This window comes from Myotis brandtii, unplaced genomic scaffold (genome assembly GCF_000412655.1).
Source record: "Myotis brandtii unplaced genomic scaffold, ASM41265v1 scaffold481, whole genome shotgun sequence".
NCBI lineage: Eukaryota > Metazoa > Chordata > Mammalia > Chiroptera > Vespertilionidae > Myotis > Myotis brandtii.
The window spans coordinates 630,997-649,731 of NW_005368381.1; the positions used below are offsets into that span (position 1 = coordinate 630,997).

The 18,735-nt window shown below is 39.8% G+C and overlaps 1 protein-coding gene across 1 annotated transcript in view; it reads left to right on the top strand.

Moving 5' to 3' along the window:
* TAF1 (TAF1 RNA polymerase II, TATA box binding protein (TBP)-associated factor, 250kDa) overlaps positions 1–12,579 on the top strand; it is an 84,856-nt gene extending 72,277 nt beyond the window's left edge. Inside the window, 7 exon segments of the mRNA XM_014547685.1 lie at positions 1,689–1,756; positions 2,969–3,085; positions 3,536–3,541; positions 7,159–7,284; positions 9,187–9,343; positions 9,922–10,099; positions 12,240–12,579. Of these exon segments, the coding sequence (XP_014403171.1) occupies positions 1,689–1,756; positions 2,969–3,085; positions 3,536–3,541; positions 7,159–7,284; positions 9,187–9,343; positions 9,922–10,099; positions 12,240–12,459 (872 nt within the window). The 3' untranslated portion in view covers positions 12,460–12,579.
* Positions 12,580–18,735: the final 6,156 nt, after the last annotated feature.

The window sequence follows — 18,735 nt, forward strand, 5'->3', positions numbered from 1 at the left end:
ATCAGCTGCCTCCTGCACACTCCCTACTGGGGATGTGCCCGCAACCAAGGTACATGCCCTTGACCGGAATCGAACCTGGGACCCTTGAGTCCGCAGGCTGACGCTCTATCCACTGAGCCAAACCGGTTAGGGCAGGGCTAAAGATTTTTTTTAAATCACCTAATAAGTAAGAATGTCTTAAAGAGACACATCAACCAAATGCAATGTATGGGCCTTTTTTGGATTACGATTCAAATAAATCAAATGTAAGTGAACGTTTACTAAATTATGGGAAATTTGAATATTGATTGGCTGTTTTAAAAAGTTACAGAATTGTTCATTATTTTAGATGTAATATAGTTGGATTTTTTAATTGACTTTATTTTTTTCAAGCAGTTTAGAGTAAAATTGAAATAAAGGTATAGAGAGTTCCTATATACCACTTCCTATATACTATATGCCCCAACACATGCACAGCTTCCTCCATTATCAACGTCCTGCATTAGAGTGGTACATTTGTTATGATTGATGAACCTATATTAACACATCATTACCACCCAAAGCCCATAGTTTACATCTTGGTGGTGTACATTCCATGCATTTTGACAGCATTATAGTATCATACATGCTTTTTTTCTATTGATTTTTAGAGAGAAAGGAAGGGAGGGAGGAGGAGAGAGAGAGACATACATTGATGTGAGAGAGACACATCGATTGGTCACCTCCCACCGGTGCCTGAACTGGGGCCAGGGATCTATGCTCTAACCCAGGGGTGGGGTCCTCAAACTTTTTAAACAGGGGGCCAGTTCACTGTCCCTCAGACCGTTGGAGGGCGGGACCATAGTTTAAAAAAAAACTATGAACAAATTCCTATGCACAGTGCACATATCTTATTTTACAGTAAAAAAACAAAACGGGAACAAACACAATATTTGTATTTGCATGTGGCCCGCGGGCCGTAGTTTGAGGACCCCTGCTCTAATCACTGTGAAACACCAGCCAGGGCTATACATACCTATTTTTAAAAAGAGTCCTTAAAGATACATACTTTATTTGTGGATGTAATGAAATGATACTGGAATTTGCTTTAAAATAATTTGGGAGGAGTGTGAAAGTTCAGGTTTAAATGAAACAAGATTGACCATGTTCAATCTTGAGGTTCACCCCATAGCCCTTATTTCCTTCCCTGCTTTATTTTCCTACCTAGAACTAAATGTTTTCTTTTTCATTAGTAATTTGTTTATTGATTTTAAGCTGTTGATTTTAATCATTGAAGCTGAGTAGTGAGTACATGGTAGTTCATTATATTAGAATCTTTGTTTTTTATGTATATGTATATGTTTATTGATTTCAGAGTGGAAGTGAGAGGGAGAGAGATTGATGAGAGAGAATCATTGATTGGCTGCCTCCTGCACACCCCACATTGGGAATCGAGCACACAACCCGGGCATATGCCCTGATCGGGGATCAAACCATGACCTCCTGGTTCATAGGTTGACACAACCATTGAGCCACGCTGGCAGGGCAGAATCTTTGTTTTTTAACACGTTTGAAATTTTCTACCTTCAAAAGTAAAGCAAGAGTCAGGGTTAAGGCTGAAGTATGATATTTGGGGTCTAAGATAATGGAATACCAATGTTGGTGAAAGAATGTAAATTTCTGGAACTGACGTCTGTAAAGGTAATGGCATTTTCATTTTTCATTTATAGGGCCTGAAAGTCAGTATACTAAGACTGCTCAGGAGATTGTGAATGTCTGTTGCCAGACATTGACTGATGTAGGTGGTGAAGAGGAGATCCCCTTGGGATTTAGCTTTATGGAATCCCACTGTTCCCTTGGATGAGCAGACCTTCTTTGCCTATCCTATTTTAAAATGTAACATCATGCTCCCCCACCCTCTCCCCATAGCCCTTATTTCCTTCCCTGCTTTATTTTCCTACCTAGAACTAAATGTTTTCTTTTTCATTAGTAATTTGTTTATTGATTTTAAGCTAAAATCAAATTTTTGTATATTGAGTTAAATACAATATATTATTAAAACTAATTTTACCTATTTCTTTTTACTTTTTAAATGTGGCTACTAAATTTTTAAAAAATTACATTAGTGGCTAGCATTATATTTTTGATATATAGCAATACACACTTTAATTTGCATCTCTCTGATGATTAGTGACATTCATTTGTTTTTGCTTTTACTTCCCTTGCCTTTTGAGGTCAAATTCATAAAATGTTCTCTACAACCAAGGTCCATAAGTTTAGTACCTATATTTTCTTCTGTATAATTTATTATTTCAGGTCTTATATTTAGGTCTTTGATTCATTTTGAATTATTTTTTGTACACAGGGAATAAACTGTAATCTAGTTTCATTTTGTTTGCATGTGGCTCTCCAATTTTCCCAGCACCATTTTTTGAAGAGATTTTCTTTTCTCCATTGGAGGTTGCATTTTAATAACAAATAAATGAGTAAATAAATGCATAGAATAAATGTAATAAATAAATGTATTATTAAAAATAGCATAATTTGAGATAGTCGTAAATTATTATAAAGAAAAATAAAGTTTGGTAAAGGAAAAGAGAGCTACAGGGAAGGGAAGTTATTAAGAGGGTTCCTTTTTCTCCACAGCCTCTCCAGCACTTGTCGTTTGTTGATTTGTTGATGATAGCCATTCTGACAGGTGTGAGATGGTACCTAAATTTTTTTTTTTAACAAACTATATATAGGGTGTCCCAAAAAATATGTACATACACTTGGAGTAAATTATAAAGGCAGTGTTTATTAAAATACATTTCATTTTAAAAATTGAGCTATCAGCTATTAAAGTGTGTATACATTTTTTTGGGACACCCTGTGACTATTTACTTTGTCATGAGTCCTGCCTCTAGAATAGAAGCTCCATGAAGACAGAAATTTTTCTCTGCTTTGTTTACTTTTGTATCCCTAGTGTTTAAAACACATTTTGAATGAATTCATTACTTTTATTTCTCAGTATGATGAACATTTGACTCAACTTGAGAAGGATATTTGTACAGCTAAAGAAGCAGCTTTGGAAGAAGCAGAATTAGACAGTTTGGACCCAATGACCCCAGGGCCTTACACACCTCAGGTGAGTCTGAGGACTAGGAACCTCCTCTTTTTTTTTTAATCTTTATTGTTGAAAATATTACAGATGTCCCCTTTTTTTCTCCCCTTGGCGCCCTCCACCCTGCTTCCGCCCCCTCCCCAGGCCTTCACTACACTATTGTCTGTGGCCATGGGTTATGCATATATGCATATACATTTTTTTGTTTAATCTCTTCCCACCCGCACCCCCTTCCCTCTGAAATATGTCAGTCTATTGCATGCTTCAATGTCTCTGGTTCTGTTTTGTTTATCAGTTTATTTTGTTCATTAGATTCTACATATAAGTGAGATCATGTGATACTTGTAGGAACCTCTTATAGTTCTATTGGTTTGGGAAATTGGGAGTATGTTAACAGCTGTATTTACTGAGATATCCTTCTTCTCTGTCCTTCCTCTTCCTATGCCTTTCGTGTGCTTTCTTGTCTTCTCAAAGGCTAAGGTGAGTGAGGGCCATGGGTCTTGGTGGCCTTATTGAATTCAGAAGAGTCAGGTGTGGGATGAATGAGTGGGGTGGGTCTTAGGTTGTTTAAGCAGTATGAAGGAATACCAGATTCCTGACTACTATGGCCAGAGGCCTTCCTCTTGAGTCTCTGGAGCTCCCTTACCTATGAATTGGGGCTCTGGCACGTCCCTAGGGTATATACTTCTCAATTATAGACGCGAGCCACATTGTTCCTATGCCTTATATATGCCTGATTATTCATTCCCTCAGATGTATCTTAGTGTAGCTCAGATGTCACCCATTTTCCTGGATTGATTCCCACACTTTGTAAATGAGACAGGTAATATTTATCATCTTAAAGACTAGACTAGACAGTAGGATTAATAAGAAATTTTAGTGATTTTGTTCTTACCCTTGAATATAATGAGTATATTTCATCAATACTATGCTCTTAAGAGAGATGGCATATTTGAAGAGTAGAACTTACCCAGAATATAGCTTGCTTACTATATTGGATGCACTAAGGTAAAGTAGAAAGTACATGAAGTTTGGCATAAAATAGGCTGGGTTTGAATCTTAGCTCTGCTACTTTTTAGTTTTGTGAACTTGGGAAGTTAACTTAATCTCCTAACTCAGTTTCCTTTTCTCTAAAATGTACTTTTCCAGATTATTATAAATATGAAATAAATTAATTTTAGCCTGGCACATTAAGTAAACATTCAAGAAAATGTTTGTTTTCTTATCTGTACAAAAGTTGTCTACAAAGTTTTCAAAGGCCCTTTCAAATTTAACCAAATTTTTAAAAAAATAATTTTTATTGATTTCAGAGAGGAAGGGAAAGGGAGAAATAGATAGAAACATCAATGATGACAGAGAGTCATTGATTTGGCTACTTCCTGCACACCCCCCACTGGGGACCAAGCCTGTAACCCAGGCATGTGCCCTGACCAGGAATCGAACCGTTGACCTCCTGGTTCATAGGTCGATGTTCAACCACTGAGCCACGCTGGCCGGGCTAACCAAGTATTTTAATGCAAAATTTTCTCAATACCCATTGAAAAACTTTTTTTCATTCTACTCAGGTTTTGCTCTGTACTGATAATGCAACCTAAATGATTTCTGTTGGATTATTGCTGTCTATATCTCATTCATGCACTCGTCCTATCTATCTTTTACTCTCTCTTTCATTACAAAACATAGGTTACTGAGGGGCCATGTATAAAGACTCCTAAGATATTTCTTCCAGGCCCAGAACAAGAAAAGGTTTTTGAAGTGTGTTGGGCAGATTGGGTCAGGGGGGCTTGGGTGAGTGATGTTGCCCAGGAAGGCCTTATTTGCTAATAGGCCTACAGCTTCCACCAGGTGCTTTCTGGTAAGTTAAAGCCTGGGTTTTAGCCATCGTTCCCCAGGACATTCTAGCCACGAAGTGGCACATGGTTTGCCTAGTGTATGACAGCGTGGGCCCAGTTCTTTGGTGAGTCAGAGCCTTAGATCTGAAAGTCTTCTTCCTTCCTTCTCTACCCATCCCATGCTGTCTCAAATGGCTAAAGCAAACCTGGCAACTATTCTCCCTCCTGAGCAGTAGCTGTAGTTTGGTGCAGTTAGAGGGTCTTCTATGAAGAATAGGGTGTAGGTAGTTCCTCTTCATTATTCCAGTTCACCCTCTCATCATTGCCTTTACTCATATATACAAATTTTAAAATAATAAGCCCAGTTCATTACCTCTTAACCTGAGGAAGATGCACATGAGTGATTGTCCTTACTCATTACTACTCTCAAACCCAAATGTTATTAGAGTGTTGCATAAGTTTAACCTGTCATAATACAATTATGACTGTATAGAAACATAACAGTAACCATACTTTACTTCCAGCTCTAAATGATGATAGTCAATAATTTATTTTCACTCAGCCATTTCTGCCTAGCTTGTATTGCATCGTACATTCAGCTTAATACTTTATTTAAAACTGCTTACTTTGCAGTTTCCCATAGAGCCTTTCATTTCTTGATTTTCTCTTCTGTCCCATAATTAGTTTATCTGCTCTGTCATCCTTTAAATTCTGTTTGGCCTCCCTGTCTCCAAAACACTCTTCTCAGTCAGCCTTGCTTGTTAAAAAAAACCCCACAAAGTAACATGTTGGTTTTTTTAAAAATAAAATTAACATGTTCATTGGGAAAAAATTGGAAAATATAAAGAAGAAATAAGTTCCCTAAAATAAAGTTCACTACTCAGAATTAACCACTGTGCACATTTGGTGTGTGTTTATAGACAGACATTTTTTTAAACCCTCCCTTAGGCTATTTTTCCATTGATTTTTAGGGAGAGTGGAAGAGAGAGGGAAAGACAGAGAGAACATTGATGTGAGAGAAACACATTGATTGGTTGCCTCCTGCACATGCCCTGACCAGGGCCTGGGCCTGGAAGGAGCCTGCAACCGAGGTACCCTTAACTGGGGAACCCGGGACCCTTTGGTCCACAGGCTGACACTCTGTCCACTGAACCAAACCAGCTAGGGCTATAGACATCTTTAAAAAAAATGTTTTTATTGATTTTTGAGAGGAAGGGAGAGGGATAGAGAGATAGAAACATTGCTGAGAGAGAAACATCAATCATCCCCTATTGGGGATCCAGCCCATAAGCTGGGCATGTGCCCTGACCATGAATCGAACTGGTGACCTCTTGGTTCATGGATCGACACTCAACCACTGAGCAACACCAATCAGGCCTATAAACAACTTTTAAAATGAAATTGGTCAAGATGTTTTTGGGTCTTGTTGTTTTCACTTCACATTATATTACAAGTACTTTATTTTATTAACTAGTCTTTGAAAATAAGATTTTTTAAATAGCTGCATAATATTTTTATCCTCAGAGAACGCTTTACTATTTCTCCAGCCTATTTTTTATTGATTCTTCCTACCCTATTGTCACTGAATAAGTCTATTTGCTAAATCCTTGTTCTCTTCAGGATAGGGAAGAAGGTATCTATAATTTATCAAATACCAGGCATTGGGTAAGGAGTTTATACATCTCTTAAATCTCCCAACAACCATGTTTTACAATTGAGGAAACCAAGATTTAGAGAGATTAAGTAATTTGTTAAAGTTATTCAGCAAGTGATGGAGCCAGGACTCAAACCCAGGGCAGTTTACTTCGAAGTCTATGATTTTTCACCACACCATTTTGCCTCATAGCATCCTCTGATGAGCTCTTATTGGTATTGAAATTTCTTAATCCCATTTCCTATTAGGTATCGCTAAACCAATCAAAATAGCACTGGTATGAAGTTCTGGGCCTAAAAAACAATAAGGCAAGGCTTAGAAGAAGCTAGGTTGTTGACCAGAAAGCTGTGAGGACATAAATTGTCCCATAACTTTGATACTTTCTGCTTCAGGAATCTAATGAGCATACACATTAGATGCCTCTCTACTAGAAGGAGCAACATTTGTAAGATTCCCCAAAACCTGTCCATAAAGTTGTTCCAAGCTGTGTTTTCTCAATAAATGGATTGGTCTGCATGACCTTTTTCTTCAGTGAGTGCTCTAAAGAGGCATCTCTGTAGTTCTTACTCCCTTTTCTAAATAGAAGCTAAATTATATGATTTGTGCCACAGCCACCTGATTTATATGATACCAACACATCCCTCAGTATGTCTCGAGATGCCTCTGTATTTCAAGATGAGAGCAATATGTCTGTCCTGGATATTCCCACTACCACTCCAGAAAAGCAGGTGACACAGGTAGGATATTCTTTTTCTCTTTGTGAGATTGGTAGTATACTTCAGAGTGGGGGAGTGGTGGTGGTGGTATATGACATGTGTCAAGGATAATTGAGCTCCTTGGCTCTGGGAATACAGGTTAAGAATGTGACTTCAAGGTGGGAAGGTGGCAGGTCGCATGATGCTCCAGGGCTGAGGTAGGCTGGGTGAGGAAGACTCTGATGTAGATATTGAAGGGTATAATGATGATGAAGAGGAGGATGGGAAACCTAAGACTCCAGCCCCAGTGAGTATGCTTACAGAAAGCTATGGTTACATTATATCTTTATATCAGTGGTTCTCAACCTTCTGGCCCTTTAAATACAGTTCCTCATGTTGTGACCCAACCATAAAATTATTTTCGTTGCTACTTCATAACTGTAATGTTGCTACTGTTATGAATCGTAATGTAAATATCTGATATGCAGGATGGTCTTAGGCGACCCCTGTGAAAGGGTCGTTCGACTGCCAAAGGGATCGCGACCCACAGGTTGAGAACCGCTGCTTTATATGATATAGGAGCCCCACCAGTACAGGGCAGGCCAAATCCCAAGGCAATATCAGAGAGTCTCCATAGTGAGTCCTAGTCTGACTTTAATCCTTCAAACCAGATAAACAAGTCTATCCACCAAAATTACTCTCTACTGCCTGTCCCCATGGGCAAAGTCAGGCACAGCAGAACTTCAGGGAAGGCACAAGTGTGAAAAGTATATGATACATCAGAGCAACCTGACAGGTGACTAAAAAGAACAGCTGTATTCAGAGACAGAGTTCAAAATAATTGCTCTGCTACTCTACTGTATGTATGCTATAATCTAAATTAAAATTATGTATGAAATTAGATTAAATTTTTTAAATTGGCTGTTTCTAGTGGTATCAGAAGATACTTCTTTATTTTTATTAATTTTTAAAAATCTTAACCTGAGGATATTTTTTTTCATTGAGCTTTAGGGAGGGAGGAGGGTGAGAGAAAAAAGAAATCAACGTGAGAGACACATGAATTGGTTGCCTCCCGCTTAACCGAGGTCGGGGATAGAACCTGCAACTGAGGTACTTGCCCTTGACCAAGAATCAAACCAGAGACCCTTCTGTCCGTGGGCCAATACCCTAACCACTCTGGCCAGGGCAGAAGATACTTCTGATCTGAAGCCAGAAATCCTATCAGCTTATCTCAGTCAGGGTTCTACTGGAGAGTGCAAAACACAAAAGGATTTTTTTCTATCTCAAAATGTTCAACTCAAGCTAAGGAAAGTTTGGATTAGAATGGAAGAGGCTCCTTTTGATGATATAGTAAGAGTAGACCAAGGACCTTCCTGTTCTTTGGGTTTTTTACCCTTACTGTGATTTCCAAAGAATGAATGGGGGAAAATGCATATGTCTTGAGCTGTGTTAACAGCCCCCACTAGCTGTGGGGTTGGCTAGGATATCAGGGAGGACCATCCATCCAGAGTGAGAGCCCTCATTAACTCCTCCTACAGGCACGTCCCTCAATGATGTGCTATTTGTGTTCCTTACTCAGATGCGCCAGGGCCGAGGTAGGCTGGGCGAGGAAGACTCTGATGTAGATATTGAAGGGTATGATGATGATGAGGAGGAGGATGGGAAACCTAAGACTCCAGCCCCAGTGAGTATGCTTATAGAAAGCTATGGTTGCATTATACCTTTATATGCTAGGAGCCCAACCAGAGGGCAGGCCAAATCCCAAGGCGATATCAGAGAGTCTCCATAGTGAGTCCCAGTCTGACTTTAATCCTTGGAACCAGCTAAACAAGTCTAGCTACTAAAATTACTTGATTTCTTGTGAGGCAGCTAGGGGGGCTGGTGGCATCTGGTCTCTTACTTGAGTGATTGATTGGATTTTGACCCCCAACTGGTCCTATTCAGGAAGGTGAAGATGCAGATGGTGATCTTGCAGATGAAGAGGAAGGAACCGTGTAACAGCCTCAAGCCAGTGTCCTGTATGAGGATTTGCTTATGTCTGAAGGAGAAGATGATGAGGAAGATGCTGGCAGTGATGAAGAAGGAGATAATCCTTTCTCTGGTAAGTCTTGCTCCTTTGCTTCTGTAACTGGGTAGCTCACCATAGCACCCTCAGGACTGGATAGGAAGCTCTTGGCCACATATGCTCTTTTAATGAAGTTCTACTAATACTAGTAGACCTCAGAGTACAGAGCACTCAGTGGTAGGCTGATCAAATTCATTAGCCTTAGAGGAAGTGAGGAAATAAAACACAGGAGATACAAAAGTTGACAGTGCCTAAGTAGCACCTTTTATTTGAATACTTGATAAAAACAGAAAATAAGTGTTATATGTAGCAATAGGGAAGTAAAATTAAGAAAAAAGATCCTGTTTTGAGATGTTTTGTGGGTCAGTGGCAATGGCAAGAGAAAAGTATAGGAGAAAAAGATAGGAGAAAAACAGATAGATTGAACTGAGATGGAAAAGAAAAAACGGTTATTTGGATTCAGTTTCTAAACTACAGATCTTGCCATTGTTGACCCTAAGTGAGGTGAGAAGTCCAGGCAAGATACCTATATAGATGTGTGGGGTAACTAGTTTTGGAAGACCAAGCCAAAGATGTTAATTCTGTCAAGCTTACCTCAGAATCTCTTTTCACAGCTATCCAACTGAGTGAAAGTGGAAGTGACTCTGATGTGGGATCCGGTGGGATGATACCCAAACAGCCCCGCATGCTTCAGGAGAACATAAGGATGGGCATGGAAAATGAAGAAAGCATGATGTCCTATGAGGGAGATGGTGGGGCGGCTTCTCATGGTTTGGAGGATAGCAACATCAGGTAATCGACAGCAACATGCTACAGGGCTGTGGCATCAGTGCCCAGCTATGATGTCAAAGGGCCCAGCATCAGATTACTTTCATCCATCAAACATTTCCTGAGCGCCTAACAAGGGCCAGGCACTGTGGTAGGCCCTTGGGAATACACAGAGGAACAAGATTTATCCTGCCCTTGAGGAGCTCACAGTCTAGTGGAAGAGACTGATACAAACAAAATCATTACAAATACAATGTGATAAGTGCTACAGCATAATTTAAGTACGAAGTGTCAAATCACCAGTGAGGAGGAGGTGTTTCACCCTGCTTGGGAGTAAACAGGGAAAGTTTCACAGACAGGGAACATTTGAACTGGGCCTTACAAGATGAATAATAATCTACTAAGTAGATAAGTCGCAGCAGGTGAGGAGATCCTTAGTGATGTAACAATATGTTCAAAGGCACAGAAATGTAACAAAGAATGTTCCAGAGTGAAGGGAGGTTGTTGTGCGATATGGCTCTAAAGGTAGCAACGCTTTATATTGCAGAAGACCTTAAATGGCATGCTAAAACATTTGGATTTGAGGTAATGAGAATCATTTATAGAAAAGGAAGTAACATCAAATTTGTGTATTAAATAACTATGAAAACGATAAGGATCTCAACTGGGATCTGTTAGGGAAGAGAAAGGGACATATTCAAGAGCTATTTAGAGGGTAGATGGACTGGATTTAGGAGATCAGGTAAAAAAATGAATGGGAATGTCAATGAGATGGGAAAGGGGAAGAACAGGCATAAGGTGGGGTGGGAAAGGAGGAAAAAATGAATTTGTGTTTGGACATGTTGGATTTAAGGTACGTACATATGATACATCTAGCCAGAGGTAGCCAGGAAGCAGTTAGTCTTAATTTATTCATTTAGCAAATATTTATCACAAGTACAAAAGTCACTATGATATGGTCCCTTCCTCTGTGGAGTTCATGGGGAACCTAAAACAGGTCAACAGATGACTGACCGGTCACAGTGTAACATGAAAAGTGCTGTGATAGGCAACCACAGGATTTTTCTGGGGCTTGGATAGGAGTGGGATAGGGGAGCTGGTTAGAGAAGGAAACAGCTGAATCAGAAATAAAAATTTTGAAAGTATGCATCCATTTTGGCCCCAAAATTTCATGTCTAGGAAATGCTACGGGAATAATAAAACACCTTCATCAGAATGTTTGTACAAGGATGTTTATCACAGCATTGTTTCTAATAGTGGGAAAATTAGAGACAGCTTAAATGTCTTAGTGAGAGACTGTTAAATAAATTATGTCACAGCCATACAGTGGAATACCTTGCATCTATAAAAATGATTCTGTAGATGTATGTTTATAAAGATGTTCATTATAATCATTAGTGAAAAAAGCAGATTCCTAAAGAGTATATAGAGTATTCTAATTTTGTAAATAAAAAATGTTTAAACATTTAAGTGAAGTGCATAGAAAAAAAATTGGAAGATCGTATATACCAAAATATTACCTCTGGGTAGTGGAGTTATTGGTGATTTTTTCTTCTTTTTTTCTGGTTGTATAATCTGATTTTTTTAAACCAATGAACATGCATTATTTATGTGATTTTTTAAAGTAAAATTAAGAATAAACAAACAAACAAAAAATAAAGCACACTCTGGCAGAAGTGTGATTAATTGAAGGAGAGTAAGACTAGAGGCATGAAGACTGATTTCAGTGGTGATGGCCAGAGATAACAAAGGATTAAGGCAAGGCATGCATAGTAGGGATGGGAAGAAGGGGATAAAGACAAGATATATTGAAGAGGTAGAATCTTTAGGACTGTTGATTAATTGGAAATGTAGATGAGTAAAGCAATAAGTGGTAGATGAAACTATGAGGCTATCAGAGCATTTATGGTCACATAAGCTGGCAGTGTGTTGTTCGAGCATAAGAGAGTTTCTTTCATTCAGCTTCTTGTGTATATGCAGTTGGCAAGTTGACGTTTTTGAACAGGATCACTTTTCTCTTAGGGACCTGTAGAACAGTCCAGAACTAGTCACTTTAGTGTCCAGGGGAGGTGAGATGGGCTGATCCCTTGGTAGCACCAAAAACGGGACTGGTCAGCTAGAGGATGATGCCCGAGCTTGAGAGATGACATGTTTCTCTTCTCAGTTATGGGAGCTATGAGGAGCCTGATCCCAAGTCGAACACCCAAGACACAAGCTTCAGCAGCATCGGTAGGCATGAGGTATCAGAGGAGGAAGAAGATGAGGAGGAAGAGCAGCGCTCTGGGCCGAGCGTGCTATGCCAGGTCCACCTGTCAGAGGACGAGGAGGACAGTGAGGATTTCCACTCCATTGCTGGGGACAGTGACTTGGACTCTGATGAATGAGGCTTCCTTTGGGCCTCCTTGGTCAGCCTTCCCTGTTCTCCAGTCTAGATGATTTAATTTGTTTATATTTGTACAGTGTCTGATCCTGAAATCACCAGATTAATTAACACCTTAGCCTTTAAAAAATAGTAAGTAAATAATAATGAACTAATCGCCTCTCCTGATCTTCCTGGGGCAATGTCACCCTTTGAATTAAAATCAAGCAACTCCCTTCCCCCTTACACTGATAAAAATAGAGCAATCTCCTCCTCCTTCAGTGCTTGCCTTTAACTTCATTTATTGCTCTTTGTATCATTTTTCTCTGGGGAAGGAGGAGAAATTATGAAAGAACTAATAGCTCTATGTTCTCATGGTATATTAGAAATTTTCCAAGCATGGTATCATTTCAGTTTTCTAGCAGGCTGGAACAGGTGACAGCCCCCCTGCTGGGACAGGGAATTGGGTTTTTTCTGGTGGTCTCTATGCCACACTGAACACATAAACCTATTGAACAAACTGCCCATTATTTTATTATTTATTTGATTATGCAATGCCTTGTTCCTAAATGGGTTTGAGGCAAATGATTACAAATCTTTGAAACAGCCTGTTTGTCAGAAGTGATATGTTGCCATGTAAATGTGTTCTGTCCCCCACCCCCACGAGAAATGATAGGAAAATGGTAAGTTCCTTGGGGCAAAGACTGTGTCTTCTGATTCTTTTCATGCTTAGGATATGGTTCTGTGCATAGTAGGTACTCAGTAAATGTTCCTAGAATCATAAAATTCTCAACAGATTTGTTATTAAACATCTGCTTTATCATAAGCACTCTATCAGATCCTTGGGATGCAAAGCTAAATAAGACACATTCCTTTTACCCAAAGAGCTTACCATCAAGTTGGGGGAAGGGGAGTGAAATTCAAAACATGTTAATAAAGCATTACAGTTCTGTGAGAGAAGTGCAATTAAAGAGCTAGATATAAAGTATAGGAGAAAATAGGAGTGATCATGTCTGAAAAAGTCAGGGAAGTCTTCCTTGAGGTCATTTATAAGCTGATTGTTGAAGAATTAGTAGGAGCTTGCTAGATGGGAAAGTCCAGGCAGAATGTAACATGAAGTGAAAAGGCTGAAGTCTAGAAATGGCAGAGTGTGTTCCTAGTTTGTTTGTTTGTTTGTTTGTTTGTTTGTACCTGCATTGTTCCAGAAAGGATTTAAGGTGGTTTAGTTCCAGTCCTTTAATGCTGGATTGGCTAGAGAGGAAACTGAAAGATGGGCAGTAAGCATATTGGGAGCTTTGATTTTGATGCTAATTAATATGAATTTTATAGGAATTGAGGAGCTCTAGTGGAGTGATATAATCAGGTTTGTGTTTTAGAAATTTTCTGTATATTGAATGAAGAAAGAAATTGAAGAATCATGTAACAAGTGTGATCCCATTTTTGTAAAAGACAAAATCATGTGTGTCGTATTTATATGTGTTTATATATACTTGTGTGTGCAAAGGAAAGGGTCTAAAAGGATATTTGCTAAAATTGTTCACAGTGATAACCTCTGGGGAATGAGCTTGGAGGTGAGGGGGCTTATATGGTTGTATGTATGCTGGGTGGGGTACTGTGCTTTTATTTCTGTATTGTTTGAGTTTTTTACAAGTATGTATTATTTTTGTAATAAAAATGTTTTTAAAAAATGAAGCGGTAGTGTGGAGAGTGGTTTGGAGGGGAGCAAATCTAGTTCAAGTAAGGAGTAATGGGGCCCAAACTAAGGCTTTGGCATTAAGATGGTAAGATCAGGATGAATTCGAGAGATCTTTAAGGGGTAGAATCAATAGAATTTGATAACCAATTAAATTAGCATTTGGGGGTGGAAGAAGACAGGGAATGTAAGGTGGCTTTTAGAATTTTGGTTTGGGAGAGTGAGTAGGTTCAGGGTATTCATACATTCATTAAACATTTATCAACCTACCTATTTTTATCAAGCAGTCTGCTAGATGCTGATACAGAAATAAAATATAGTTTCTAATTGCAGAGAACTTAGATTTAGAATAAGAGGTAGATATGTAAATAAGTTGAATAAAAAGTGATCATTGCGATACATATTTACAAGGTTCTGTGGTGAGAGGAAGGAGTTACCAACTGCTTACGGAGTAAGAATGGGAAGTCTTCAAAAGGAAACCCTAGTGATGGATTATGAAGAATAGGAAGGAGGGAAGGGAAGAGGGCATTCTAGGCAGAGGGAACAGGACTTAGGGGCATGAAACTACATGGCCTATTCATGGGACAAGTAGTTTTGGATGGGTGGAATACAGAGAACATATGTAGCATAGTGATTACAAGGCTCAGGATCAAATCCTCATTTTAGAGAGATCACTCTGGCAGCAGTGTGAAAATGGGTGGACTGGGGAATGATGCTGGAGGAGATATAACAGAAACTTAAAAATGGCTGAGGCATTGGCAGTAGGGGGAATGAGAAGTGCATCTTGGTGACCGATTGGATAATGGAAAGTAAACAGAATCTAAGTTTCTGACTTAGGTGACTAGGTAAATAGTGGTGCCATTCTCTGAACAGGGTGAGGGTGGAAGGTAGGAGAAATAGCTAAGCCTGATTGGAAGCATGCAAGTTTAAAGTATCCTATGTAAGTATCCTATAAAAGGCCAATATGCAAGTTGACCGAACAGTGGACCGACCAGTCGCTATGATGCACACTGACCACCAGGGGGCAGACGCTCAACACAGGAGCTGCCCCCTGGTGGTCAGTGCGCTCCCACAGGGGGAGCACCACACAGCCAGAAGCCCTGAGCCGGCTCATGGCTGGTGAGCACAGCAGCGATGGTGGGAGCCTCTCCCGCCTCCACTGCAGGCGGGTGGTAAGAAGCGAGGGGTCCCTGACTGTGAAAGCCCCGGACTGCGAGAGCGATGTCTGACGGCCAGCTTAGGCCTGATCCCCCGGACATCTCCCAAGGGCTCCTGGACTGCAAGAGGGCACACACCAGGCTGAGGGATCCCTCCCCGCCCCCCAGTGCATGAATCTGGTGCACTGAGCTTCTAGTGATAGGTATAAAATTTAGGGTTTGTGCAACCTTGGGAGTAGGTGAGATCACCCAGGATGCATGTGTAGAGTCAGAAGAGCATGGAGGACAGAATCCAGTAGAAGAAGAATATTTATGGGTGGTGAGAAATGGAAGGAAAACCTGAAGAGTGCTATCTCTCAACCCAAGGAAGGAGTTTTAAAGCATAAAAAAGACAACGTATATTCCACAGAGAGGTGAAGTACAATGAATCCCAAGAGACAGCCTTTGGGTTTTGGTAACTAGGAAGTCCCTGATGACCTTAGTTAGCAAAAGCAGCTGTAGAGTCGTAGTGAGATTGGAATCAACCAGAACAGGGTGAGGAACAGGTGGAAGATGAAGAAATGACAATAGAGATCATACTCTACTCTTTCAAGAAGCTAGGCTGTGAGGAATAAAAGAGGGAGAATCTTAAGATGGAAGATAAATAAGCCTGCTTACATCAGCTTAGGATTGAATGCAATAGAGGAGAGGTTAGAAAAGAGCAAGGGAGGACAATTGTGGGAAAGACCTTTGTGAAAACAGGAGGGCATGTTAGTTACCATTCCCTCCTGTAGGAGAAGAGAACTTGCCCTGATAGAGAGGAAAGGATGGAAGTAGTTATAGATCAGTGTGTAGATAAGGGAGATAGGAAGTCGAAGAAGTGCATAGTTCATAGCTTCAGTTTCCTGTGTGAAATAGGTAAGATCATCCTTGTGAGAAAAGTGAAAATGGGGTGGCAGCTTGAATACTGAGGGAGATAAAGAAAAACTGGAAACCAGCTAAATGTCCCTCAGTAACAGAGATGTTGAATTATGATACATCCATTCAGTAAAAAAAAAAAAATGCAACTATTATAAATCACGAGGAAAGTCTATATGAGCTAAAAGGGGGAGATATTTTTTATTATTATATAGTTCCTGGAGTACAATGTGATCACTCTCAAAAGTAGTTACTATCCATCTCCATTCAATTGACCTCCTTCACCCCTTTGGCCTAACTCCCTTCCCCTTCGGTAACCACCAATCTGATCTTTGTATCTGTGAGTTTATTTTTGTTTTGTTTTGTTCACTTTTTTAGATTCCTCATATAAGTGAAATCATATATTATTTCTTTCTCTTTTTGACTTAATTCACTTAGCATTGTATCCTCAAAGATATTCTTGAAAAAATAAGTGATAGAATGGTAGGCAGCATTTAATTTCATTTCTTTGGGGGACAAAGATATAAATCCATGTTTGCATATTCACAGAAAAGATTTGCCAAGATGCAGTTCAAACTGTTAACACCTGTGAGGTAGAGTAGGTGGAGGGCTTGTTCTTTTCACTATAAACCCTTATATTAATGTTTAAGTTTCTTTTTTTAAATGGTCACTGAGGGAAATGGGAACTGGAGTTGATTAAGGATCTGTAAAAGGATTGTTGGGTGTTGAATGCACCGATGAGGTTAGAGACCATTAATTTAAAATGGTACCAATGTACTTTAGTACATGATTTTCTCCAGAGGTACTTAGCAACACAGTTGTCAAAGTGTAGAAACAGAAAAAGGTAATGCAGTTTGGGGTGAAGACCCGGATAAAAGAGACAGATTTGTGAATTTCCTTTCAATAACCATTTCTTTAAAAAAAAATAATAATTCTTGCCGTGGCCGGTTTGGCTCAGTGGATAGAGCGTCGGCCTGCGGACTGAAAGGTCCCGGGTTCGATTACGGTCAAGGGCATGTACCTTGGTTGTGGGCACATCCCCAGTGGGGAGTGTGCAGGAGGCGGCTGATCGATGTTTCTCTCATCGATGTTTTTCTCTATCTCTCTCCCTTCCTCTCTGTAAAAAATCAATAAAATATATTTAAAAAATAATTCTTTATTGTTGAAAGTATTACATATGTCCCCCTTTTTCCCCCCTTGACCTCCAGCCCACCCCCACACCCGCCCCAGGCTCTCACCGCCCCATTGTCTGTGTCCATAGGCCATGCATATATGCATAAAAGGTCCTTTTACAAGTCCTTTGGTTGATCTCTTACTCCCCTTCCCATCCATCCTCCCCTGCCTTCCCTCTGAGGAGGTGGTCTGTTCGATTCTTCTGTCTCAAGATCTATTTTTGTTCATAGTTTATGTTGTGCATTATATTCCACAAATGAGTGAAATCACGTGATATTTATCTTTCCCTGACTGGCTTATTTTGCTTAGCATAATGCTCTCTAGGTCCATCCATGATATTGCAAATAGTAAGAGTTCTTTCTTTTTCACAGTAGCATAGTATTCCATTGTGTAGATGTACCACTGTTTTTTAATCCACTTATCATCTGATGGGCACTAAAGCTGTTTCCAAATCTTAGCTATTGTAAATTATGCTGCTATGAACATATGGGTGCATATATTCTTTCTGATTGGTATTTCGGGTTTCTTAGGATATATTCCTAAAAATGGGATCACCAGGTCAAATGGGAGTTCCATATTTAATTTTTTGAGGATCCTCCATACTGTTTTCCATAATGGCTGCACTAGTCTGCATTCCTACCAGCAGTGTACTAGCGTTCCCTTTCTCCACCTCCTCATCAGCACTTGTCATGTGTTGATTTGTTGATGGTAGCCATTCTGACAGGTGTGACGTGATATCTCATTGTAATTTTAATTTTCATCTCTCTGATGATCAGTGACTTTGAACATTTTTTCATGTCTCTTGGCCATCTGTATGTCCACTTGGAGAAGTTTCTATTTAGGTTCTTTGCCCATTTTTTAATTGGATTGTTTGTCTTCCTTTTGTTAAGTTGTATGAGTTCCTTATAGATTTTGGATATTAACCCTTTATCAGATGTATCATTGCCAAATATGTTCTCCCATACAGTGGCCTCCCTTTTCATTTTGTTGATGGTTTTCTTTGCTGTGCAGAAGGTTTTATTTGTATATAGTCCCATTTGTTTATTTTCTCCTTAGTTTCCTTTGCCCTAGGACAGTGGTCGGCACACCGCGGCTCGCGAGCCACATGCGGCTCTTTGGCCCCTTGAGTGTGGCTCTTCCACAAAGTACCACGTGCGGGTGCACACGTACAGGGAACGTTGTGGAGTGAAAGAAGATGTAGTGTTGAGGATTGAGAAAGGTATTTTGAGATGGTTTGGACATATAGAGAGGATGAACGAAAGGAGATAGACAAAACAAGTATACAAGATGAGTGTGGATGGGAGAGTTGGAAAGGGTCAACCTCAGCGAACATACCTCAACAGATTGAGGACGTTTTTAGCAAAGGCCAGCTTAGGAGTAC